This window comes from Desmodus rotundus, chromosome 3 (assembly GCF_022682495.2).
Source record: "Desmodus rotundus isolate HL8 chromosome 3, HLdesRot8A.1, whole genome shotgun sequence".
Taxonomy (NCBI): domain Eukaryota; kingdom Metazoa; phylum Chordata; class Mammalia; order Chiroptera; family Phyllostomidae; genus Desmodus; species Desmodus rotundus.
This window is the reverse complement of record NC_071389.1, coordinates 142,685,927-142,713,925: the sequence shown is the minus strand read 5'-3', so window position 1 is coordinate 142,713,925 and position 27,999 is coordinate 142,685,927. Positions and strand designations below refer to the sequence as shown.

Below are 27,999 nucleotides of genomic sequence, written 5' to 3'. Positions count from 1 at the left end.
CTTTCAAGCAAAAAGAATCATATTAGGACAAAATTCAGTGGGAGAAGTGGACTAGAGTTCAAGGAACAAGAGGAGTAATAAAATATTTCCAATTGTTATAAAGCTTAACATAATTTTAAATATGGAAAATGATGAATATCAAGACTCTATTTTACCAAGGTTTCACTGGATACATTGAAAAGAACTAACATTTGAATTTTAAACATCAATATTTATAATACATGATAAAGTGTATAAAATGTATCTTTTGAGACTATTTAAGTATCATGATGACAATTTCAGATTTTAAAAAGAAAATCCATCAAGGTATCATGATTTCTCCAAAACTGGTAGAGAGTGTGCAAGTAAAACACATTTGAAGAGCATTCATTGCCTGCCTACTTACAGCTCTTGGAGCTCCTGGCCGGCCGGGAGCTCGCCTCACTGCCGGCACCAACCCGGCAGGCCCTGTGTGTTTTAGTTGACTTATATCACCACTCTTAGCACAGCTGATGTTTAATCACTGTTACATGAATGCGGAATACAAGAAAGTGCCATTCATATGCTCTCTCTGCTTCTGCTTTGGGGACGTCTCTAACCCTTGCCTAGCCTGGGGTGACTGGGGCTAAGATCAAGGGGTCAAGGGGTGCCATGCACTGCCATTATCTTGTCAGACAAAAAATAAAATAAGTCTAGACCTAATCTGAACAGTTTGATCAGCTTAGTTATTATAAATCTCAGATCAAATGAGCCATCAGTTTTTCAGATTTAACAGGATTCTGGAATTTCTCTATAGTTTTTAAAATCAGCAAAAGCAGAGTTCAAGCCCCTAGGGACAGTTAGCCAAAGTCCGAATGACCATCTTCCTCTGCTAGGTCAACGTCAAGTGCCACCTATATTTTCCTGCTATCGCCACTGCATGTCTGAGCTATCCTCCTTCAGAGTGAGGCCCGACGCAGCGGCCTCTCACGACCCTCCCTGAGCTGAGCCTCACTCCGAACCCTAACCCAGGTTCTGACATTAGCTATGGGGCTAATGACACGGGATCCCATTTGCATCTCTCCCTTGTCAGCATTGATACTGTACACACACCACATGGCTTTAAATTTAAAGTACCCCACAAACAGACTTTTTTTAAAAAATGAAAACCAGATTGAAAAATATACACAGATAAGTCAAAATGCTTGCATTAAAGAAGCCTTATGGATTTACATGATCTCAAAAGAGGTCTCCAAAGGCAGAAACCTAGTTCTTCTGATTCATTTTCTCTGGAGAAGCAGCTTAGAATTATTCAGGCAAACGGCAATGAAGTAATTGCGTTGGTAACAGAAACCTGGGAGAAAAGTAGAGGGGGAACTGTAAACTTGACCTACCGGGCTTCCTCGGGGAGCCACATGCCATGTTTTTTCTTTCTCAGTTAGATGGAGGGGGGGGGGAATCTATTTTGTTAAACATTTACTTGAAGGGAAAATAAAATCAGAAGTTAAGGTAATGTTTTATACAGATGAATTATAGCAAATAGACTAAGAATGATCTTTTACTTAGTATTAAAAATTCTCATAAAAAATACATTTGGAAAGACTTTAGTTCTGAGCAGGTTTCTTGCCAAATAACCCGCTACCCACACACGGCGCAGCTTGGCTGTAGCTGCCTAAACGACTTGGGGTTCACAAGGTAGAGGAGCTCACTTGTGGTCACCCCATTTGTGTTAATATCGAACTTTCCCCCACTGTGTATTCCTCTGTGGCTGCTTGGAAAAGACTAACTACTTGTAAAATCATCAGAAGAAATACTTTCAGATGCTCCTTTCCAAAACTGGGTCAGAGGCCCCTAGGGTGCGTTCTGGCTCCCTGAGGCACGGGAAAGGAGGGACGAAAGTGAACTTGCTGAGGAAGATATCAGAAACTAAGGGAGGGAGGGAGGGAAAGGAGGAAAGAGGGGAGATAAGGAGGGAAAGAGAGAAGAAAAAATAGTCAATAGTAATCAAGAGAGAAAATTAACCACAAAGAATAAGGGAAGGCTATATTTACATAAAAGTGTCTTGTGGCAAGGGGGAAAATGGCTGCTTTACTGCAAATTTAGTGTAAAATCTTAAGAGGCAGAAATCCTCATAAATTCATAAACATTAAAAAATAACTCCCCGGTATCTCTGGAAGGTGTAAGGGAACTAACTCAGTATTTTAAAAAACAGCATAAGGACTAAGCATTCATCCAGCCACACTCCTGTACAAGCTGCTCTTCGAGGTAACTGAATAGAGGCGACGTCTCTCCATTTCACCATTTGATATCGGTAATGCCAATTATTAGCTGCCTCCTCCTAAGATGCACAACATACCACTACGAAACTACACTAAACTAAAGCTGATCAGACTTTTTGGTCTAACTCCAAATATGAAGGGAGAAAAAAGGACAGACATGCATGTTAAATGATGTTGTGAAGATACCATCAGCAAAATTCTGACTGCAAACCAAAACAGCTATAGGAGACATGAGCTAAGTACTTAAAAGGCAGATATTATTAGTTGGAGAGCTCAAAGTTGGTTATTGCTCTTTTTAATCACTCTTCTCTCTTTAGTTCTTACTATAGACACTTGAAAAAGAAAGACACAAATAGATGAGAAGTGAGCGGACAGAAAAAGACATACCATGCAAACACACTGTGCAAGCTGTAAGCATAAGCAAGCTGGAATGATAATAAAAAACGGACTTCAAGGCAAGGAGTAGTAATGGAACTAAAGCAGGAAACTTTGTAATGAATAGTGGTTAATACATGCTAAAGACAAAAAATTATAAATGTATATTGGACTAATGAAAGAGCTTCAAAATACAAAATGCAAAAAATTGACAAATAAAAATCCACAACCACCGTTGGAGACTTTAACACACCTCTCTCAGTAATTCATAGATCATACACACACAGAAAATCAGTTTGAATATGGAACTGAAATGATGCTATCAACCAACCATAAAACCTTGGGAACAAAGAACCACAAAGATTCTAAATTAAGAAGAGTAGGGTGGGTTGGTTAAGCATCTATCTGCCTCCTCTTCTAAACTAGTTCTTTAAGTACTATTTAAACTTAATGACTAAGCCCAGGTTTGCCACAGACCTGAAGAGAAAGACGAGACGAGAACAGGAGAGGCGGTGACTTTAGGGAAAGAGTGGTCCATCTTTTATTTATACAGCTTTCAAACCGAAGTATGTTTTAGAGCTTTTTTTACATGCATGATCTCAACCCATTCTTACATATATTCTTGGAAAAAGAGCCCCCATTTCCTTACCCCCATGTTACACATAAGGAAGTCCAGTTCAGAGGCCGACTTGCAAAGAAATAAAACTGCAATTTTGCTGCTAGATCAAAGGGTGGACACAGGATTTTAAAGGTCACCTGAGTGACTCTAGTGGGAGTGCAGGGAAGTACCAGCTATTTTCTCTCTTGAAAGTAAGTTTTTCCAGTATGTCCAAATGTACAAAGTGATTATATAAAGGACTTTGTCTTCTCAGTCAAGAATTAGGCTGTTTTCACGCACTCCCTAAAAAGACATCGTCAGATGCCACAGGTGGCCCTGGGAGAGGACAGTGGTAGACGTCCACCCTGTGCCCAAACAGCATCCTGACGAGAAACACTCCTTGATGGGCTCATTGGCAAACTCAGTGTTGATTGAACACACTCTCAGTTACCCATAAAAATCAATCAAGTTGTGGTTTAGAAACAAATTTCAAAATAAGCAATCTATGGAAAATATGCAGATTTACTCTTCCCATTAGCAAAACATAGACTTTACAGGTCACTTCAATACTGAATTTAGACGACAAATCTCAGAGTAGAATGACTGTTTCTTCGCTTGAACCAAAATATGTTTAAAAATAAATATACAATTCAAATATGTTCTAGGTGAGTAGTAGTTATTTAAGTATTGTATATATGTTTTATTTACACTCTTCTCCATGTTATTTTCCTTCAGGTACATGAGAGACCATGTCATTAAGGCTAATGGTGGTTTTATCTAGGATTAAAAAAATACACGCACACCAAGGAATATTTTTCAGCTTCTTAGCAAAACATAAAAAGGAGGAAAAATGATTTTAACTTCTCAGTTCCAATTGTCTTCAATGTCTTATGTCAGGTCAAAGTTGTATAATCTGTTCAGATTTTTATAGAATCTGAGTGAATAAAATGCAGGTGTAAATCACTACTTTCTAGTTAAAGCAAACTGGCTTTTTACAAATTATATGACTTTTATTTTTTTTAAAAAAAAAAAAAGGAAAAAGAAGGGGAAAAAAAAGTGTTCTTTCCAGAAAATAGGAGAGTGGGCTCTTCCACCAGGTGACCCACACTGAGGTGGGAGAGCCCCCGGAACTTGCAGGGCTCCTCCGGTCTCTGCCAAGGCTTCCGGCGTGTCTGCTGCGGTCGCCCAGTGACAAAGCGGCTCTGTGCAGTTGTGAGAAACAGGACTGACTGGACTATCACACTGCACACAGGCTTTGAAGGAACTACCCAGTAACAACTCGATGACTCCCTGTGGCTTATTTTGATTCTGAATCAATAAGCTAGAAGTGCAGGTCTCCACATCATGCCTTCTTCCTCGTGAACACCTACTGAAGGAAAGGCGTAAGGCAGCATGTGTTAAGGTGTAGCACTACTTCTAAAAATATGTGGAGGAGATAGGCATGAATCCCAAGTTCAGATGTGCTTAAGCTGAGTACTCAGCTATGAAGAGGTCTTTTGAATGCACAACGGATTTTTAGCCAGTGCAGTGATTCTATTGGGATTTTTATAAAAGTAGGCTAAGTCGCATGAATGTCTAAGAGTGGCTGAAAAACCAAGACTGCATGCTTTTTCAGCCTGAAAATAACCAGGGGTGGAGCCAAACATGAACATACATTTCAGCAGACAGGTGATACACGGAAAGCCAAGGAGATAACATGCTGGAGAGTGAAGAATCACACGTAATGGCTTATGCTGACTTTAAAAGCGTGAAGAATTTAAGCATATATAAGGGCAAAAACCAATGCAGTTAGGCGTGTACATCACCCCAAAGAACCCATGGCTATTAAAGCTGCCACAAGGGCTTCCGAGCTGTTAAACCTGATGTTACCCTACTATTCTGATTTACCTTCAACTGTAATAACTGGCAGAAATTTCTCACCAAGACTTTAATTTTGGCATCAGAAATATGAATTTGTAGATCAGAATCATAAAACATAACTTCATGTTAACTGGCTAGTTTACAAGATAGGAAACATACAGTCCTCAATTCTAAGAAGGCCATTTAACCTCTTATCCCAATTACTCCTGCAGGTAGGAGGGGAAGAAAGAGGGCATTTGGAATGGCGCTAGAACACAATGTTTAGAATATAAACCATCTGGAAAGAAACATTAAAGGCCAATAAATATTCAGTCTACATGAAATACAGGAAAACAGAGGAAAATAGAGGGAGTACTTTGCTGTCTCATGGAGATACACAGTAGCCGTGACCACTTCCTAGATTATGCTCTGGATACTTTATTCCAGTGGCCTTAATTGTATATAAAGTGTGCGACATAATTAGGGATGATATGTCTTTAATTAGGTCTGAAAGAAGCATGAATGGGTCAAAACTCTAATCACAGACGGCTGTAGACAACTAGAGCAGTTAAGAACACAAGTTCTTATCTTGAAACCCTTTCGCACGAATAACCTGCTAACCTTTGGATCCAGGTTTCAAACTTGCAAAAATTTTGGGGTTCTTAAGGGCAAGTGAGAGCTCATTGAGGAAGGACACGAAGTGGGAGTCCCTTTCGGACTTCTTGGACTCGAAGATGACGACGACGGTGAAGTGAGGCTCCGGGCGGGTCAGGAAGTAGGTGCTCTGGACCTTGTCGTCGTAGAAGTGGACCACTTTCTCCAGGCCGTTCAGGTCGGCTGCGCGGTCAGTCATGATCATGATGACGTTGGGCCAGTGCATGACGGGCCTGTCGCTGGGCAGGGACACCACGGCTGGGTACTGGTCCACGCCCTTAGGGGCCTCTCGGTAGGAATGGGGGTGGTGGTAGCCGTGACCCTGGAAGCTCTCAGACCCTCGGTTATCAAAGATTAAGGACACGTTGGCAGCATCGTATTTCCTGATGAAGCTGGAGATCTTTCCAAACAGGTCTGGGTTGGCTTTGGCAGTCAGCGTTTTCATTTCTGAAGCAGTCGTTTGTCGGCTCAGAGCCTCATGAAAGTAAAAGCTGAATTTGGCGAGAAGCATGTTTTTGAGTTTCATCAGCCAAAGGAAAAGGTGTGGGGGCTGGACAGCCTTCTGAGACTGCCCCCCGAACAGATGTTTCTTGGTCTCCCGCTGCTTTTCAAAGATCTGGCCCCAGGTCTGCAGCTTGGTGTGTGCACTGTGCAAGTTAACCAGCGACGGCAGGAACTTCCACTCCGACACCTGCGCCTGGGCCTTCAGGAGGTGACTCAGGACATCCACTTCCAGCTGGAAACTGCTCTCCAAGGGACTGAGGATTGGGTGGTGAAATCTGAAGGGGGAAGGGAAATTCACAGAATATAAGTGGAAATATTTCTCTATGTTGACATTTTCTACCCTCAAGTAAAATGTGTTCAGAGAAATAATATTACATTTGGGGGCAGGGGGAGGAAAAATGGAAGGACTCCATGCTGACTTATTTAAAAATTCATTCTGACCTAACTTTACCATTTCAGAATTACGTCAGCATCATATTCTCCCATGGCAATAGCCTGATGTTTTTAAAAAATGAGAGTAGTGGCCACCTTCTTTTCAAATACATGGAAACTACCTATAGTTCTTTCTTATAAACTCACCCTAACTCACTTTATTTACTCTGGTAATTGTGCGATTCAAGGCTTCTTTTCGGGGTGTGTTCCTAAAGATGCACAAGTAATGGAAAGGTCACTTGAGTATGTACATAACACACTAAACTTATTTGATATTCACAGTAACTCCATAAGGTATTAAACCTACTTTTCAGATAAGAATAGAGTAAAACCTATAACTGAAACATAGTATATAATAAAAAATGTTTATTAAAGAAATAGAACATTTACCAGAAAGCCCTTATTCAATCCTAGTTCCCAAATTCCCTTTACATTTAATCACAGTTACAAGTAAAATGGTAGCTAAACAAAAAAAATATCTAACAGTTCAATCATTTTCCATTTATCTTAGGGCAAAATATAAAATCCTTAAAAAGGCTTGAATAATCTGGTCCCTTCTTAGCTTGAGCCACATTCTTCTTCTTCTCACTTTCTCTAAACATTTCTTAAGTAGAGCTAAAAATACATGTTAAAATTATTCTGCCAAGACTTTGAGATCAGTATTACGATGTATCATTTCCACATTTCCACTCCGCTGTGTGCCTCATACCCATTCTATTCACAACTCACACGACAGGGGGCTCTGTTAAATTGCTGTGACCCAAAAATATACACCTCAGCTATGGCGACACGCTTGAATGAGTCTGAATACAGAATGAATTGACAACTTCTTACAGAGAACATCTGCTTTTTAAAAAGCCTAAATAAATAAATAAAAATAAAAAGCCAGAAAGAGAGTGCACATATACAAACACACCCCTTCCTTTATAAATCCCTATCAAAGAGCTGCTTCCAAAAGAAGTATGCAGGTCCTGTGCACGTGAGAAGTCAGAAGCCCACATGAAAATAAATCTGTGACAACAATGCGAATATTCTAAATGCCACAAAACTGTACATTTAAAAGTGGTTAAAAGAGTAGATTTTATGTTATGTATATTTTACCACAATAAAAGTATCTGTAATATCCTCTTTTAAAACAATTTAGTTTATTTGTTTTTAGATACAAATACACTGTAGGGATGAATCAGCCAGAAGTTTGCCCTGTAAGACCTCCCATGCTCGAAGGAGGTATTTATCATGGACACAAATAGAAAGTAACACATCTCTAACGACAGGTAAAATCAAATAACAGTTTAAAAGAAGGGGCAATTCCTACTATGCAAGCCGTAGAGGAGAGTATTTGAACTGAGCCATAAAGCTTAAGGAGCAGATAGGATCAATTTTAAAAAGGGGCAGGTAGGGTTTAGCTACATGAAGATGAAGGCTTACATTTCTGGTCCCAACTCATAATCACCCGATTCGACGCCCTTTGCCACCTGTCTCTGGAGCTGCTCCCACCTGAGGAGTGGTATATTTTCCCACCCTGGACTGTGGAGGGACTGGGCCATGTGATTTGATCTGGGGTGTTAACAGATCCGATGCAAGCAAAGCTTAAAATGAGCTTGGCTGGGCTTGCTCTTTTGCACTTTGGCCATGGCCACTGAATAGCTGCTTCCCCTCTAACCTTGGGCTCAGAATGAACACTTGTGGGGCAGATAAGCCCAAAGCTCACAGCAATAAGCCAAGCCTAGTGAGACCAACAGTGTTAAGCTGCCCAGCTAAGATTAGTCCAGGTAAGCAACTCTCAAAACAGACCTGCAAGCCTGTAAGTGTGAATTTTCGGTTGGTGGTTATACAGAATGATTGTGGCAATAGCTAATGATACACGATAGGACAATGTGATAGAATTCAGAACATGCTGCTCTAAAACAGGTACATGTCGTTGAGTCAGCTCTGATTCCCAGCGGCCCTATGAAGAGTGATGTCCACCATGTGCTATACTCAACAGCTCTGCTCAGCTCCTGTAGACTTATGCCTACAGCTTCTTTTACAGAGCTGTCCATCTCACAATTGGTCTTCCTCTCTTCCTGCTGCCTTCTACTATTCTCAGCATCATTGTCTTTTCCAAAGACCTCTGCCTTCTCATGATGTGCCTGAAATAGGACAGCTTCAGTTTTGTCATTTTTGCTTCCAGCCATGTTCCAGCTTAATTCGTTCTAGGACCTAGTCTTTCTGGAAGTCCAGGGATGGCCCAGGGTATCCGTAGATCTCTCCTCCAACACCATATTTCAAATGAATCAATTTTTTCCCTTTCAGCCTTCTTCACTATCCAACTTTTACATCCGTACATAGTAATTAGGAACATGAAGGTGTGGATGATCTTAGCCTGGGTCTCTAATGACACATCATCATTAAGTTACCCAATTAAAATAAAGAGAGAATCCTAAAAGAAGCAAGAGGAAAGGAGAGAGTTACCTACAAAGGAGTTTCCATAAGACTATCAGCTGATTTCTCAAAAGAAACCTTGCAGGCAAGAAGGGCCTGGAAAGAAGTATTTGAAGTCATAAAAGGCAAGGACCTACATCTAAGGTTACTCTATCCAGCAAACTTTCATTTAGAGTGGAAGGGCAGATAAAGTGCTTCCCAGATAAGGTCAAGTTAAAGGAGTTCATTATCACCAAGCCCTTATTATATGAAATGTTAAAGGGACTTATCTAAGAAAAAGAAGATAAAAAATGTGAACAGGAAAATGACAACAAACTCACAACTATCAACAAATGAACCTAAAAGAAAAGAAAAACAATGAAAACAAAAGCTAAGCAAACAACTAGAACAGAATCAGAGAAATGTACATCACATGGAGAGATTTCAGTGGGGAGAGGGAAGGAGGAATGGGGGGGAAAGGTACAGGGAAGAAGCATAATTAGTAGGCATAAAATAGATGGGGAGAGATCAAAAATGGTTTAGGAAACAGAGAACTCAAAGAACTTATATGTACAACCCATGGACATGAACTAAGAGAGGGGAATGCTGAAGGGTTGGGGGGTACAGGGTGTAGGGGGGATAAAGGGGGAGAAATTGGGAAAACTGTAATAGCATAATCAATAAAATATACTTAAAAAATAAATTTATCACTGAACCAAGGTAAGCAAAATCTTTAATATTTTTGATACTGAGTATTTTAAGCTGAAGGAACTTGGGAAACTACATATGCAGGAAGGACTTGCTGACCCTCCCCTGAATTGGGTCAAAAAACCCTCAAGTGAAAGGCACCATCCCCAAATCCTGCGGAAAGGGCATCCCTATCTCTGAAGACTAAGGGCCACAGAGAGAACTCTGGACAAACAGACCTTGCTGTGTCCCTCAGTTCAGCACACTTAGCTCACCCCCTTTTCATCCTAGTACATTTTTCCTTGACTCTCCAGTCTTCATTGTCGAGCATAAAAACACAGCTAACAGCTTCAAGTCTTCATTTCTTATGCAAGCTTTGCTCTCACATAAAATTTATATTAAATACCTTCGTATGCTTTTCTCCTGTTAATCTGTCTTTTGTCAAAGGACCCCAGTTGAGAACTTAGAATGGTAGAGAAAAAAGGTATTTTTCCTCCTCTACAAATTCAATGGCATTCTAAGCAAAATAAATAATACGAACCAAGGTAGGAAATAAGGAACACATAAGATTATGGACTGTGTTGTGGCTTCTGCTTAAAATCCTCAAAGACTTATCTGAGTCTTCTTCCTTTTTACTAAGAGTTTGGCTGCAATTTGAGGCATTTGGTTGACGTTAGATGAATTTGAAAAGATAGGCTGGGGCAAGATCACAAAAGGCCTTACGTCTGCACTGTTAAGATGTGACATGTGGTGCCTTAAGTAGAAGGCAATTCACAGAAATTGCACTATTGTTGGTTTTGCTTATGAAATTTTCAGCGAGCAATAATTAACCCTGTTGAACTATACACACAACTGTTTCATTAACGGTCTAATAATCACAAAATCTTTTTCTGAAGGAAAAAAGGCATAAAGCCTAAATAAATATAGTTCTGCCTTTGGTGAGAATTCTGTCATCTGAAGCATTCAGATCAAAAATGCAAACAGAAATTTTATGTAACTAAAAAAAATGTTCTTTAAATTCTAGATATCAAATTATGATTAAAGAATAAAAATCACAGAATGGTGTATTATTCCCATACCAGAGGGATTTTTAAAAGCTGTTTAGAATGCATATATAATTGCTGACTTCTTTAAAGCATCATTTGCTAAAATTATATTCTTCATTTAGGAGAGTAAGTATTAATTTGCATTAAATCTATCTTCCAGTTTTGTTTTAACCACAAAACAGAAAGATTAGCTAGAATTTGCTTTTATGCTCACTGTATAAAACAGTATAAATAAAGTCAAAACAAATTCTACCAATGCAAGAAACAGCTCATTGATGCTTCCTTGGAAAACAAACAGTTCTATCCCTCCTGAAAAGTATTCAAAGCATAGTGGAGCCTCTGGTCCTAAATGAGCTAAATTCATGTTTTTTCTTCTAGAAGGCACACAAAACCTCTTATATGAGTAATGTTAATTATTCCATTTGAAATGCAGCATCATAAATGACTGTGATTCTTAAACAAGAATTTGTATTTGTATAATAATGTAATAAGTTTACCAAAAGAGGAAGCCTTTAACACCATTCTATTCTGAACACAACTGGCTTGCAGAGAAAAAAACCAAACATGCTTTCCATTCATCTCTGAAAGGAGACTGGACATCACAGTAACTCACACAAGATCTGCATCTCAAATCAGGGGCTGAGGATTAGACTCCATGCTATACACCATGCTCATTAATTTTTTAATACAAAGCTCTCCATGGTTTCAAAGATGATTCACACAATTTTTTATAAGTATTTTGACATGGATCAGATATATTGGGGCAAATAAGCTTCCCCTGAAAGATAAATTGGGTCCTTTGGGAAAGGGATTAACTCATTTAATACAACAGAATTCTAAAATATGAATTATTTCTCTAGAACATCAGGACAAAGAAAGAAATATGTTTGGTGTAGCACAGATGCCAAATTAAAAAATCTACAGAAAAAAGGAAGTTACCTTGGCAAAGGGCGATTCATGTTCATTTATACCTAAAATAATCCCACCTCCTAAAGAAAGTAAATATATTATACAGATTATCAACTTTTCAGAATTTCTTAAGGAAGGAATTTATGTTGTTCAAATTAACCCACAGCCTCTAATTCAGATAATTCTCAGGCTAGGATGTATCTGTGATCAGTAATTCCCTAATGATTAGAGAAAGGTAGCACGGGCGGAAGATGGATACTGTGAAGGCAAACCCCATTGACCATATGGGGTTCTGCAATCCAGCTCCATCATGACTGCATCAACATCCAATCAGAAGGCTGGTGGGCACAGCCAAGTACTGCCCAAAGCGTTTGAAGAATGCAATCTAGTCATTGCAAGAAATGACAGATACTCTCAAGCCTCTGGGAAGTGGGATGTTTCAAAGGTTCCAAGATAATGGACAAATCACCAATCTAATAAAATACAAATGAAAAACAGTCACATCATAGTAATCATTCCTAGGAGACACATGTATGTACACACACACACACACACACACACACATCTGTAAGACTGAATACTCAGTGTATCCTAGCATTGGCATCTTTCTCTTATTTTTACAAGTTTTTTTCATGCAGACTATGTGTCAGGATCACAGGGAAATTTAATTTCTTTTAAATATATTTTATTGATTTTGCTATTACAGTTGTCCCATGTTTTTTCTTCCCTTTATCCTCCTCCATCCTGCACCCTCTCTCCCACCAGCATCCCCTCCCATTAGTTCATGTCCATGGGCTGTACATATAAGTTCTTTGGCTTCTCCATTTCCCATACTATTCTTAACCTACCCCTGTCTATTCTGTACCTACCATTTATGCTTCTTATTCCCTGTTCCTTTTCCCCCATTTTACCCCTCCCAAACCACGGATAACCCTCCATGTGATCTCCATTTCTGTGATTCTGTTCCTGTTCTACTTGTTTGCTTAGTTCATTTTTGTTTTTTAGGGTCAGTTATTGATAGATGTGAGTTTGTTGTTATTTTACTGTTCATAATTTTGATCTTTTTTCTTAGATAAGTCCCTTTAACATTTCATATAATAATGGTTTGATGATGAACTCCTTTAATTTTATCTTATCTGGGAAGCACTTTATCTGTCCTTCCATTCTAAATGATAGCTTTGCTGGATAGAGTAATCTTGGATGTAGGTCCTTGCCTTTCATGACTTCAAATACTTCTTTCTAGCCCCTTCTTGCTTGTAAGGTTTCTTTTGAGAAATCAGCTGATAGTCTTATGGAAACTCCTTTGTAGGTAACTCTCTCCTTTCCTCTTGCTGCTTTTAGGATTCTTTCTTTATTTTAATTGGGTAACTTAATGATGATGTACCTTGGTGTGTTCATCCTTGGATACAATTTCTTTGGGACTCTCTGGGCTTCCTGGACTTTCTGGAAGTCTATTTCCTTTGACAGATTGGGAAAGTTTTCCTTCATTATTTGTTCAAATAAGTTTTCAATTCTTGCTCTTCCTCTTCTCCTTCTGACACCCCTATGATTCAGAGGCTGGAATGTTTAAAGTTGTCCCAGAGGTTTTTAAGCCTCTCCTCATTTTTCTGAATTCTTGTTTCTTCATTCTGTTCCTCTTGAATATTTATTTATTCCTTCTGTTCCAAATCATTGACTTGAGTCCCAGTTTCCTTCCCCTCACTATTGGTTCTCTGTATATTTTTCTTTATTTCATTTTGCATAATAGAGGAAAAAGTGAATAGCCTTCACTTTTTTCCTCCATTTTGCATCTGTACTCAATCATTTCTGCGAGCATCCTGATTACCAGTGTTTTGAACTCTGCATCTGATAGGTTGGCTATCTCCTCATTACTTAGTTCTTTTTCTGGAGTCTTGACCTGTTCCTTCATTTGGGTCATAGTTCTTTGTCTTAGCGCACCTGTTATGTTGTAAGGGTGGAGCCTTAGGTACTCACCAGGGTGGCACAACCCATGTTGGCAGTGTTGTGGCGCTGTATGTGGAGGGAGGGTTCAGAGAGGGAACAATGCCACCTGCTCGCCTCTCACTCCACTGTCATCAACTTCCTCCGCTACCCAGAAGCAAATTGGGCCCTTCTGGTGCTAATTCCCGGGTGGGTGGGTTTGTGTACATTCTAGGACCCTGTGGTTCTGTCCAACGAACTCTCCTGTGAGGCTGAGAGTTTCTCCCACCACTGCAACCCCCACAAGTTTTTACAGCAAGAGGTTTTGAGGCTTTAGTTGTCCACACTGGAAGCCTGGGTTGTGTGGTCTGTCTTGCTCCCCAGTTGCTTCTGGCTTATCCACACACAAATGTGGGGACTGCCCAGTCCACCAGCCGCTGCCTTGCTCACCTGGTCTGTCACCTTGCCACGTGTCCTCTCTGCCCTAGCTGCCTGTCTCCACCATTCCTACTACTCTGGATGAACGTTCCTTCTTTAATTCCTTGGTTGTCAGGCTTCCATACAGTTCAATTTTCTGACAGTTCTGGTCAGATGTTTTTAAATTTGCTGTTGTCCTTCTTTGGGTTGTGTAAGGAAGCAAAGAGAATCTACCTACGCCTCCATCTTGGCCAGAAGTCTTCACAGGGAACTTTTAAAGCATACAAATTTCTGAGCACCCAATCCAGAATCACTAAATTTTACTCTCTAGGGAAAAAGAGGAAGGGCCCAGGTACGAGTATTTTCTTAAGCTTGCAAGATGGTCGAGCAAACTTGTACATTAGCATTTAGCAGTCGCCACATGAGATCCCTTCCCCTTGAGAATCATGTCTCCAACGGTACTTAAGTTTTTGTTTTTCAAACAATTACTTCATTAAAAATATATATACTAGTCATATTTGAGAAAGAAATATATTAACAGAAAATTTGTACACATGTAATATTTGTTTAAAAAAGAAAATGTATATATGGACATATATCTTGGGCCTGACAGGAAGAACTTGCTAAAACTCACTGCTTCATAGGAAGAGAATTAAGTAGCTGCAGGACAGTGGCAGCAGGCAGGCCTTTCACTATGTATTATTTTTGTACTTTATAAACTTTGAGTCATTTTAATGTATCATCTACTGAAAATAAATAAAAAGAAAATTTAGAATACAAGATCTGTCCAGAAAAAGTCCAGCCATTGTTAATATAACAAGAATGGTTTGCACAACATTGATGTAACCTGGCAGCCAAGGAGAGTGGACTAAATGCACATGAGTGAACAATAACGACTTCACTGCACTAGTCAGTGGGGACGGCAGATGCCGTTGAGTGAGCATGTGTACTGTGTGGCCGTCGCATTTGAAATGACTGAGCAAGTGGAGCAATAAATCTGTATCAAATTTTGTCTTAAGCTTGAATATTCCTCTGCAGAAACTATTCAAATTCAGAAGGCTGCAGCTATAAGCAACTGGTGATTGGCAGCTTCGTCATGACAACATGCCAGCTCATGCATCACATCTCGTGCAGAGATTTTTTTGGTGAAACATCAAATCCCCCATTTGACTCAGCTCCCTATAGCCCAGATTTGGCACCTGTAACTTCTGTTTTTTCCCAAAACTAAAATCATCTTTGAAAGGGGAAGTGATTTCAGACTGTCTATGAGATTCAGGAAAATAGGATGGGGAGCTGATGGCGATTGGGAGAACTGTGTGAGGACCCAAGGTGCCTACTTGGAATGAGGTGTCATTGTCCTGTGTACAATATTTCTTATATCTTGTATCTTCTTCAATAAATGTCTCTATTTTTCATAGTACATGGCTGGATACCTTCTGGACAGACCTCATATATAAGATCAAAAATACAGCACAATAAGAACAACAACTATAGAGGACATTTTTGGGACAATTGAGGAAATCTGAATATGGACTCTATATTATATGATGGTAAAAACCAGTGTTAAATTTTCTGTGTGGAGACTATATTATAGTTTTATATGGTTCTTAAGAATGTACAACCTGAATATTTAGAAGTGTCATTATGTTTCCATTTGACTTCCAAAAACTCAGGAAAATAAAGTTATATACAGAGAGAGATAAAGCAAGTGTGGCAAAATTTTAATAATAGTGAATCTAGGTAAAGGATATGTGTCCGCTGTACAATTCTATTCAGTAACAGTTTTACCAGTATTTAATTCAAATATGTAACACACACTCATTTAAAAAGTATAAAGTTCAATGGTTTTAATAAATTCAGAGATGTATAACCATCACCACTTTCTAATTTTAGAACAGTCTCATGACCCCCAAATATGCATTAACAGTCACTCCCCATTGTCCCTTCCCACCCTCCAACCCCTGGCAACTATTTTCTTTGTCTATGAATTTGTAATCTACTTTGTGGGTCTATGACTTTGCCTGTTCTGGATATTTCATATAAATGGAATAATACAATATGTGATCTTTTATAACTAGCTTCCTTCGAGTAGGACAATTTTACAAGGTTCATCCATGTTGTAGCATGTTTCATTACTTCATTCCTTTTATTTGCTGGATAATACCCCACTGTGTGAATATACCACATTTATTTATCCATTCATCCATCAGTTGATGGACATTTGTGTTGTTTCCGCCTCTTGGCTGTTATCTATAATGCTGCTATGAACATTCATGTAAAAGTTTTCATGTGTAGACATATGTTTTCATTTTGTATTTTTCTTTGGGCATATACCCAGCAGTGGAATTACTGGTCATATTATAACTCTATGTACATTATACTATTCTTGAAACTTTTCTGTGGGATTCGAAATTTCAAAATAGCCCTAGCTGGTGTGGTTCACTTGGTTGGAACATCGTCGCATAAACTGAAACATCATGGGTTCAATTCCCGGTCAGGGCACAAGCCTGAGTTGCAGGTTGTTCCCCATCGGGCCATGTGCAAGAGGCAGCCAACTGATGTTTCTTGCCTTCTCTCTCTCCCTCTCTTCCCCCCCTCTAAAATCAATAAGCATTTACTTGGGTGAAGTTAAAGAAAATTTCAAAAGAAAAAATTGAGGAAAAAACTTTATAAAGGAAGAATATAATAATATATTAACCAAACTATCTTGTGCTCAGAGAGAGTATGTACATTTCATGACTATCTGCAGCACACAACTCTTACTCCTTGCAGGGGAACACAGTGAGTGCTTGCAAAGTTTCCTATCTTACTGTGACACACTATTACTTCACAATCTTACTTTGTCTTATTATTTATTCAGTAAATAAAAATTGTTCTTATTTATTGACTTGCAAAATGATCAATAGATAAAGTATTGATCTGGACTGGATAAAAAGCATCTCACTATTTGATACAGCAATAATGCACATAGAATATGAGCTCTGGCATCACGGAGAAGTGGGTTCAGACATAAGGTGCATGGGGCATGCTTAACTTCTCTGAGACTCCACAGAAGGAGAACTATCTGCACCGATACTTCAAAGCAGATCTCATATACAGGGTCTTACACAGTGCCTGGTATGCAGTAATTGCTCCACATGTGCTAGTTTTCTTCAAAATAGCTCTATATGAATACTTCCCCTTTTCCTGAAAGCTGAAAAATCAATTGCTGCTGTAACTACAGAAACACTGATATGTTTTAAAAGCAAAAAACAATGTTTACTTCTCTATACAGATGACCTCCAATTGTTTTCTCGGTTTCTGCCTTTTCATCTGAACTCCACATACCCCTTCCCACCTGCCTACTGAATCTCTTTAAAAATCTGCTAGCAATTTAAGCTCACCTCACTCCAAATTTTCCTTCCTTCCTTCCTTCTAAGCCAGCCCCTCCTGACTTCTCAATCCTGTAAATGAGTATCACTGGAGGTGCAAAACCTCTGAATCACTTTTGATAGAAACTTCTAATTGCTCCCACCATCCTGTTGCCAAGACTTACAGACTTTTCTTGTCCTCATCTCTTTTCCACTGTTTTGCAACCATGAGGCCCTACTATGCTGATCAGATTACCATGCTGGCCTGCTAAACTAACCTGCCCTCCCACAACCACTCCCCTTACCATCCCATCCCATTCCTCACGCCAGTGCCTTAGTAATCGATCTGAGATAAAGATGAGAACACAACACTCCAGTAAGCAAAAACCTTTCATGGTTCCCCGCTATTTACCAATTACTCACTTTTTTATTTGATAAGTAGCTATTGAGCACCCACTATGTGCCATGGAATTTACATTCTAGTTGTGAGAAAAGAAAAAACACACTGAGCGAATAACAATTTCAGATTGCAATACGGAATGTGAAGAAAATGAATCAGGGGAACAGAATAGTGACAAAGGGTAAGGTAAAGAGAGAAGGCTTCCCTGACATTTGAACTGAGGCTTAAATGATGAGAAAATAGCTACACAAGAGTATTTCAGGATGACAGCCCAGCAGGTACCCAACCTCTGAGGCATTTCAGTGTTCTGAAATCACCTTCTTGTCTTAAAGCATCTGCTCTCTTTTTTCCTACCTTTGCTTTCCAAACCCTACCTGCCCTTACAAGTCATCTCCAATTCTACCTCCTCCATGAAGTCTCTTTTAATCCCTCCACCACTTTGCCTCCTTTCCCCAGTCCATTGGTCAGATGAGTATTATCCTTCATTTGGGAATGTAAAGTAACATATCTACCTTTCTCTTTTAAGCAAACATATATGAACTCATATATCCAAATGAGTGGTATCCTTCAAAGTAATCACTTTCCACTTAGTCCATCATAAAAGGATTCAGCACCTACTAAGTGCAAGACAGCAGGCCAGACTCCATAGAACCAAAAATAAAACTGGGTTATTCACATCAGTGATGTTCACAACACTTCTCAAACTCCTTTGGTATTACTGCCTTTAGGATCAGGCAGTGAAAAATACCTTATAATTAGTCTCATTTATTTATAAGTAGCAATTTCCTTCAAATCCAAGTATTTTAGTCAATCAATATCTTTTAAAAAATTAAATTGGATACAAATAACTTTTTGACTATCAAAAAAAAAACCCTTAAATATGACCTGCTCAGAAGTACTGATACCTACCTCCACTGTGATGAAATTTAAAACAAAGCCAAGGCCTGGCTGGTGTGGCTCAGTGGATTGAGTGCTGGCCTGTGAAACAAAGTCTTGCCAGTTCGACTCCCAGTCAGGGCACATGCCCAGGCTGTGGGCCAGGTCACCAGTCAGGGGCATGCAACAGGCAACCACACACTGATGTTTCCCTCTTTCTCCCTTCCTTCCCCTTTCTCTAAAAATGAATAAATAAAAATCTTTAAAAAAAAAAAAAGGCCAAAATGAGGCCATAGGCACCAAAAGCAATTATACAGGAGTTTCTAACATGTGTAGGTAACTGGTACATAAGAGGAGTAAGTGGATTATTCAACAAGGTGATTACTTTGAAGGGGCATTTAGTTGAATAGTGGTTTGTTAAAAAGTCATATTATTTTATATACAATATTCTTGTTGTTGTATGAACTCTTTCATAAGCACCAAAATCAGTTATAATACATCTCTTAAGGGTTATTTCATTATTGGTCTTTCGCTATTGCTTAGAGAAGTATTTATCCAAGATGGTGTTAACTAAGCCCAAGAAAGGTGTCTAATGTATACCTGTCAATTAATTAATATGAACAAAATCTAACACAGCTATTCTCCTTTGTTTTTTCATCACAAATTTTTGTAGAAGTATGGTGAAAGCTTAGGGTCTGTGTGGAATTGAGAGGCTGCCACATCCTATCCCTCCTTCTCTCCCTCCCTCTCTCCCTCCCTCCTCACCTACACTGACCTGGAGCTGTATTTCTTGAGGATGGTGTCCAAAAGGCCAACGAGCTCTTCAGCATTGATAAACTTCTGGGTGCTGAGGGTGTACATCTTCTCATAGAAGTCTGCAATCTCCATCCTAGCCTGAACGAAGAAGCAGAGCTGCTCTGACAGGTGGGAAAGGAGTTCTTCCACATGAGGAGCACTCCCACCCAGGGCACCACGGCCAGTCACCACCTTCTTCAGCTCATTATGCAGGGAAGTATAGATGGTGCGAATGGAGTCCTTCCTGCTGAAGAAAGACTGGCCCCCTGGGAAGCAAATAACATAAGCACATGTCTGGTAAGGAAGAGAAACCAGAAACACAAAACAACTCCCAGCACCCAAAAGGAAAGGATCTGAACCTCCTGAGCTCAGTGAGTTTTCACCTGCCATATTCTATGACTTCTGTGACTGGGATTTAAATATTATGTGGTTGGTAAGTTCACTGAAGAGTAAGTTAAACAACACCTGATACAACTCATTAGTGACCTGTGTTTGATTTCCTTACCCATGCACCAATTCTGCCCCACCGCACTTTAATGAGTACTCGGTCTCATTTCAGAGAATAATCAACCTAGATATAAAAAGTCCCACTTCCACATAAATATATTTAAAACAAATGAGAACACCTGATTATGAAACACTGTTCTTATGTAAATCAGAAAATTTTATTTCTGCTTTAGAGTTGCATTTTCCTTTGAATGTTATCTTTTAAGCCAACTTTTGATGTTACCTTTCAAACCACAAAATGGAAGATACACATATCCCTCCCTTACACAAGAACACAGACTACGGGGATCTCAGGGCAGGGAAGAAAACTTTGTACTCTCGACAAAGTTGACAATATAGGTTTTAACATAATAAGCAGCACATTGTGAGTCATTAAGAGCAAAAAAGCAATTATAAATACCTGCTGCTGTAACTCAGGGTTTTCAAAGGAACTCAGCAAAACCTAAAACCAAATATTGTGTACCCTTTTCTTTTTCTTTCTTTTTAATCCTCACCAGAGGACATGTTTTTATCAATTTGTTTTTTTAAAGAGAAAGAAATATTGATGTGAGAAAGAAACATCACCTGGTTGCCTCCCACACACGCCCACTGGGGATTGAACCCACAACCCTCCAGGAACGTGCCCTGATCAGGAACTGAACCCACAACCTCTTGGTGCACAGGACAACACTCCAACCAACAAAACTACCCTGCCAGGGCCAAACACATCCTTTTCAACAATCCAAAAGGATCAAATGGCATAGAATCATTTCCTTACTTCTGTATTAATACATGATCACCTGTATTTCTCCATGTGATCTCTATTTCTGTGAATCTGTTCCTGTTCTAGTTGTTTGCTTAGTTCATTTTTGGTTTTTTTTAGGTTCAGCTGTTGATAGCTGTGAGTTTGTTGTCATTTTACAGTTCATAGTTTAGGTCTTCTTTTGCTTGGATAAGTCCCTTTAACATTCCATATAATAAGGGCTTGGTGATGATGAACTCCTTTAATTTTACCTTATCTGGGAAGCACTTTATCTCCCTTCTATTCTAAATGATAGCTTTGCTGGACAGAGTAATCTTGGATGTAGGTCCTTGTTTTTCATGACTTTGAATAGTTCTTTCCAGCCCCTCTTGCCTGCAAGGTTTCTTTTGAGAAATTGGCTGATAGCGTTATGGGAACTCCTTTGTAGGTAACTGTCTCCTTTTCTCTTGCTGCTTTTAAGATTCTCTCCTTATCGTTAATCTCAGGTAACTTAATTATTATGTGTCTTGGTGTGTTCCTCCTTGGGTCCAATTTCTTTGGGACTCTCTGGGCTTCCCGGAAGTCTATTTCCTTTGCCAGATTGGGGAAGTTCTCCTTCGTTATTCATTCAAATAAGTTTTCAATTTCTTGGTCTTCCTCTTCTCCTTATGGCACCCCTATGATTTGGATGTTGAAACGTTTAAAGTTGTCCTGGAGATTCCTAAGCCTCTCATTTTTTTGAATTCTTTCTTCATTCTGTTCTGGTTGGATGTTTATTTCTTCCTTCTGCTCCAAATTGTTAATTTGAGTCCTGGTTTCTTCCCTTCACTGTTAGTTCCCTGTACATTTTCCTTTTTTCTCACTTTTCATAGCCTTCACTTTTTCATGTATTTTTCAACCATATTCAACCATTTCTGTGAGCATCCTGATTACCAGTGTTTTGAACTCTGCACCAGATAGGCTATCTCTTCATTGCTTAGTTATATTTTTTCTGGAGCATTGATCCATTCTTTCATTTGGGCCATTTTTCTTTTGGTCTTGACATGTCTGTTACACAGTAAGGGGCAGAGCCTTAGGTATTCCCCAGGGTGGGGCTACCCACCTTGCTGTGTTGTGGTGCTGTATGTGGGGAAGGGGTCCAAGAGGGAACAACGCCAGTTGCTCAGCTCCTGACTGGCTTTCAGTCACTTCCTCTGTTACCCACAAGCAAATTGGGCCCTTCTGGGGCTGATTCCCAGGTAGGTGAGTTTGTGTACATTCTAGGACCCTGTGGGTCTCTCCAACAAAGTCTCCTGTGAGGCTGGGAGTTTCTCCTTCCACCACAACTCCCACAGAACTGTAAGGCCAAAGGTTTTGAGGCTTTATTTCCCCGCACTGAAACCCTGTGTTGCACAGTCTGTCTCGTTCCCCAGCTGTTCCTCCTGATTTATCTGCACACAAATGTGGGACCTCCCATTCTACCAGCTGCTGCCTTCCCATGAATGCTCTCCACCCCAGCAGCTCATCTCTGCCTGGTAGGTCTGAAAGAATGTTTCTTCTTTAACTCCTTGGTGGTCAGACTTCCATACAGTTCAATTTTCTGTCAGTTCTGGTTATTTTTTGCTTTTAAACTTGTTGTCCTTCTTTTGGTTGTACAATGAGGCAAAGTGTATGTACCTCCACTTCATCTTGGCCAGAAGTTCCAATTTTTTTTTTTTTAACAGGGGTCCATAAATAGGCTTTAGGAAATCCAAATGAATCCTCTCAGATTACATACAAACTTGTACAACATATATATTTTTCCAGAGAGTTAAATCCACAGGTTAATTAAATTATCATAGATAAGCTAAAAAAAAGTTAAGAATCATGGCCTGAGGTCAATCACCACACTTCTTGAGGAAGGGGAATCTAAAAACAATAAAAACCGACTTCCGGTCAAGATGGTGGCATAGGCAGGCTCTACTCTTTGCACAACCATGTCAACATTACAACTGAAATACAGAAAAAACATCACTCAGTACCCTCAGAAATTGAGTTGAATGGAAGACTGACAACTACAAAATCAAGGTGAATGAAGTCTGAGAACTACAGAATTAAAGAAACTACATCCATCCAGACTGGTAGGAGGGGTGCAGTCACAGAACAGACTGGTACCACACCCACGGGTGGTGGATAAAAGTTCAGGGGAGATATCTCAGGAGCGAGGAGTCCCAGGCCCCACACCAGTTGCCCCAGTCCAGGGTTCCAGTGCCAAGAAAATAAGTCCTCATTAATTTCTGGCTGCAAAAACCAGTGGGGATTGAGTCAGTGGAAGAAACTTCTAGAGCCCAAAGCAGTTCCTTTTAAAGAACCCACACAGAGACTCACCTACTGAGACTCACCCCCGCTGAACTCCAGCATCAGGGTAGCAGCTTGAAAGGTACCAGTGGTATATAGGGAGAAACTGAAGTGTCTGCCATAAAGGTAAGCTGAGGCCACTGGCTCTTTTCCAAACCCTCCACCCACAGAGCCAGCAAGCTGATATAATACCTGAGACTCAACCTGGCAAACACTGTTTGAACTTCCTTGAAGATCCCCAGAGACTCTGCCCCACCCAACTTACGGGCCCACCCAAGCTGCTTTTTCCTTGTGAATGGCTGGTCTTGGCTCTTGCTTTACAACTCCCTAAATCCTATCAAACAAGCAAGACCTGGCCTCAGTGAGCCCCAGGCCTGGCACTAGCAGCAGCTAGCTTAGATTCATAGCCTGTCTTTGCCTGGGAATTTCCAAGCCCAGCTGAAGTAGCAGCCATCTCAGATTGCTTTTATAGCTTAGGTAGAGTACCCCGGGCAAAACACAGGTGGGGGCTGACTTTAGTCTGCACCACCCAGTAAACCCCAGGGCCAGCAGATCCAGTGGACAGCCACAGACCACATCAGAGCACCACCACCTTGCCCCTGCACAGCTGATCCTCCACAGAGGGTGGAAGTAGTAGTCAGTGGTCACCGCCAGTCCTTGCAGCTGACTGGCCTGGGTAAATCCCTCCCATTGATCTGCCAACAGCAACCAAGGCTCAACTGCAAGAGGAGGGTGTCCTCAGCTCGTATGTAGGGCCTACCTCAAGTACCTAGCTTGGGTGATAGGAGAGGCTGTGCCACTGGACCCCACAGGACATCTACTACATTAAGCCACACTACCAAGACACGGAGTTAAAGCAGCTCTACCTAATACATAGAAACAAACAGAGGGAGGCTGCCAAAATGAGGAGATAAAGAAACATAGCCCAAATGAAAGATCAGATCAAAACTCCAGAAAAAGAGCTAAACAAAAGGAGATAGGCAATCTCGCAGGTGCAGAGTTCAAAACACTGGTTATAAGGATGCTCAATGAACTTAGGACCTCAGCAGCATAAAAAAGATCCAGTCAGAAACAAAGGATTCACTAATTGAAATAAGGAACAATTTACAGGGAAACAACAGTAGAGTGGAAGAAGCCGAGAATCAAATTAATGATTTGGAACATAAGGAAGCAAAAAACAAGCAATCAGAACAACAAGAAGAAAAAGAATCTAAAAAATGAGGATAGTATAAGCAGCCTCTGGGACAACTTTAAGAGGTCCAACATTTGCATCATGGGGGTGCCAGAAGGAGAAGAGAAAGAGCAAGAAATTATTGAAAATAGAATTAGAAATCTATTTGGAAAAATAATGAAAGAAAACTTCCCTAATTTGGTGAAAGAAATAGACATGCAAGTCCAGGAAGCACAGAGTCCCAAACAAGATGGATACAAAGAGGCCTCTTCCAAGACACATCATAATTAATATGCCAAAGGTTAACAATAAAGAAAGAATCTTAAAAGCAGCAAGAGAAAAGAAATTAGTTACCTACAGGGGAGTTCCCATAAGACAATCAGCTGAGTTCTCTAAAGAAACTTAGCAGACTAGAAAGAATTGACAAGAAATATTCAAAGTCATGAAAAGCAGGGAACTACCACCAAGATTGCTCCACCCAACAAAGCTATCATTTAGAATTGAAGGGCAGAAGAGCTTCCCAGACAAGAAAATACTAAGGAGTTTTTCATCACATTATTATGTTAACATAATAATGGTGTGGTGATGAAGAACTGTTAAATGTTAAAGGGACTTATTTAGGAAAAAGAAGATCAAAACTATGAAGAATAAAATAGCAAAAACATACATATCAACAATTAAATATAAAAAGCAAACCAAGCAAACAAGAATAACAGAGACAGAATCATGGATACGGAGAACATTTTGATTATTGCCAGATGGGAGGAGTGTTGGGGAGAATGGGTGAAGAGGTGAGGGGATTAGAAAGTACAAATAGGTAATTACAGAACAGTCATGGGATGTAACATACAGGATAGGAAATGGAGGAGCCAAAGAACTTATACACATGACCTGTGGACATGAACAATGGTGGGGGGATAGCCTGAGATAGTGGAGGGTGCTGTGTGGAGTTGTACAAAGGGGGAAACATCAGGACAACTGTAATAGCATAATCAATAAAATATAATAAAAAAATAAATAAAACTGCCAGAAAATTACCCACCTTCAATTTTACAGTCAGAATCCTCCCCATTTACATATGTACGTAAATTGTAATGCATGTACAAATTTTTTATAAATTATGGATACAACAAAATCTGACAATTCAAAAGCAGGTATTCTGGTTTGGGTTCTGTTACCTACTCACACAACTGCATGTATACCATTGGCCAATCTGTAGAAAGGAAAATAACACTGCAACAGCAATTGCAAATTTGTGAGAAGTGACACTGTAAAAAGGGGAGGAAAAAGTGCACAAGGTGAAAACTATCTGATCAGTTTTTGCCAGTAAGTCAACATACTAAATAACAAATTATTTGAATGGCTAAGGCAGACATTTAGATCTCAGAAAGCCTTGTCCCTTGAATGTTTACTGAGAGGTAGATATACACACATGGTCTCCTTCAGGCAATGTAAGGAACTGGCAGTGAAGAAGCATCAAAATGTAATCTGCACTCAATTTTACACTAACCTATAGTGTATACTTGTGTCCTCCATTCATACCAGAATCTGTGCCCCTGACAATTAAGGATTTTAAATAGGCCAGAGTACTTAAACAACTGTAAAAGCTCTGGGATTCATATTTATTACTGATAATTATAAGCAGTAATACCTTGTATGCATAGCCCTTGGCTTTCACATATAGTATTTCCTTCTGATCTACTTAGACTAATTGTTTCTACTAAGTGAAAAATCAATTGAATCTACTCTTGCATCTTATTTTCAAGGACAAGATTTATCAAGGGATGATAAGAGTGTACTATTTTCCCTGTAAATCCCCTCTTGCTAGTAGTGTCAGGCATATCCTTGCCTATCCTGTCCAGTATTCATTTACTTCTCCATTAATTAAATATTTATTAATGGCCTAGGGAAAGGGGATAGGACTACATCTGTAACTCTCAGGGCCCTAACCTTAATAGACCATACAATTGTGTTCATTAACTCTAACTAGATTGTATTGCCAAGTTTTGTTTCTCTGGCCGTAGTGTCACTGGTTAGAAGAGCGAGGACATAAAGTTTGCTTAACTTCTCATTTACCGCACCAATCCATGCAGTGGGCAAAACAGAGACATCCATCGGTTTGGGGCACAGCCCTGCAAAGAGCATCCACCCCGTCCGCCAATCTATCCGCAGCAGAGGCCGGTGGGCGGGGTTTCTGGGAGCCGAGGGAAGGAAGGGAACTGTGGGAGGAGAACTGGGAGTGCCTAGTTGAGAAGTGACAGAAACGGGAAACCCAAGCCACTGCCGACCAGGGAATATATCCCCTTTCCTTCCTCAACAAGGGTCACGGGGAGGCGGGGCGGAGGTACCTAGTTTCTGCCCCAGGTAGGTGAGGCTGTGATAGACCTTCTCGGCCGCGGCCAGGTGGGCCAAGGCCGCCAGCAGCGACAGCCAGCTGCCCCCCGCGCTCTTGTTGGCCTCTCGTTCCTTCTCCACATTGTCCTTGGCCTTGTCGTAAGAGAAGATACCCAGGTGAGAGAAGAATGTCTCCAGCACAGCCTGTTCCACCGGGACCGGGGCGGCCAGCGGGATAGACTCCCCCATGCGAGCTGCGCTCCAGCTCCACCCACGTGGCTGTGCTCTCCCTCGCACTTCCGGGTTCTCAGGGAACGTGCGCACTAGCGTGCGTGCTCGTGACCCCGCCGCTAGCGGCGGGCTCGCGAGCGCGCGGCTGCCTGGTCCGCGCCTGGGCCTTAGAGAGGAGGCGGGTAAGCGCCAAGGAAGGAAGTGGTGGCTCCTCAGCTCCTAAGCAGCTTCAGCGCTTCAATTCGCGCATATCTGAGTATTCCGACCCTCAGGGCAGGAAGCGTGGTGGCCAGCTCGCTGCTCCGTGGAGCTGACCGCGTCCTGAGGTGAGCTCAGAGGCCCCTCCCGTGAGACTGCGTCTTGCTAATGACGTCACGTTTACATGACGTCAGTAGTTCCTAGCCAAACATCTGGCCTGGGCTCTCCGTGGGCCAGAGGGGCGGGGCGAGATTGTGAGACTCTTGGCTGGCGCTCTGCTCACTCACACGTGGCAAAGACTCAGTCCTCATAGCTTTTAAACTACCTCATGTAGGTGGCTTATAGATTAGAAACCTGACATAGGAAGGTTTATATCTTATCAACATGTCTAATTTTTGCCCAGTCACAAACTCAGGGTGTATTCTCACCTGCGTCCCGTTCTAGTCATAGCTTCGTGGTAAGGAAACAGCTTCAGCTTGCCCATACTACCCAAACTACGTTTGGCCTTTTTAAAAAGGTCTCAGTATGAAGGATAAATTAATGTAACTTCTGTTAAAAGATCTGAATTCTTGCACTTTGTCATTCAGATTAATTACAAATTCCTTTGACATTTAAAAAACACCATACACCCAGCATATAGGTGTGTCCACTACTCGCTGAGTTAGTTTTTCCTTTCTCCTTCTTTGTACATGCTTTATTTATGCTACCTAATCGCACCTGTAGGTATTTAATCACCTATATTTCTACGTCTCTTTTCCATACGAAGTGGTGAACTCCATAAGGCAGAATATAGGGTTCACTCACCTTTATTGTCTTTTCATAATGGGTAGCACAGTGATGTTTATTGAACAAATGAGAGAATTTTCTCTTTTCATTTTTTGGTCAAACGAGAACTATTTTGCCATTACTACCTTTTAGTGCAAATCCCATAGCTTAATTGTAATGAATAGGAGTATATATGATACCTTGCTCTCAAGTATACAGTTGAATAGAATCAACCCTGTTGACTGTGACACAAGGCAGAATTGTAGATATTAAAATGGTGAAAAAAGAGGCAACAATCATTTGAGGGGGGAAAT

The 27,999-nt window shown here is 40.4% G+C and overlaps 1 protein-coding gene across 2 annotated transcripts; it reads right to left on the bottom strand.

Moving 5' to 3' along the window:
• KICS2 (KICSTOR subunit 2) lies at positions 1-27,048 on the bottom strand. 2 transcript variants are annotated; one of them, XM_045184754.3, is made up of 4 exons: positions 26,506-27,048; positions 19,423-19,708; positions 5,671-6,482; positions 1-1,312 (listed from the first exon to the last, which is right to left on the bottom strand). In XM_045184754.3, exons 1-4 carry the CDS (start codon positions 26,738-26,740, stop codon positions 1,239-1,241), a joined length of 1,407 nt encoding a protein of 468 aa, XP_045040689.1. In that variant the 5' UTR covers positions 26,741-27,048; the 3' UTR covers positions 1-1,238. The 2 variants fall into 2 exon arrangements, with proteins under 2 accessions (XP_045040689.1, XP_024432232.1); XM_024576464.4 differs by lacking the exon at positions 1-1,312 and having other exon boundaries at positions 4,236-6,482; positions 26,506-27,046.
• Positions 27,049-27,999: the final 951 nt, after the last annotated feature.

Excerpts from the sequence above, each read along its gene's own strand:
- KICS2 (XM_045184754.3), bottom strand. The coding sequence starts at position 26,740 with ATGGGGGAGTCTATCCCGCTGGCCGCCCCGGTCCCGGTGGAACAGGCT. Across the intron at positions 19,709-26,505 it reads CTACCTGGGGCAGAAACTAG|GGGGCCAGTCTTTCTTCAGC; the intron begins GTACCTCCGCCC and ends TTTGCTTCCCAG. Across the intron at positions 1,313-5,670 it reads TTTGAAACCTGGATCCAAAG|GTTTCTGTTACCAACGCAAT; the intron begins GTTAGCAGGTTA and ends CTTTTCTCCCAG.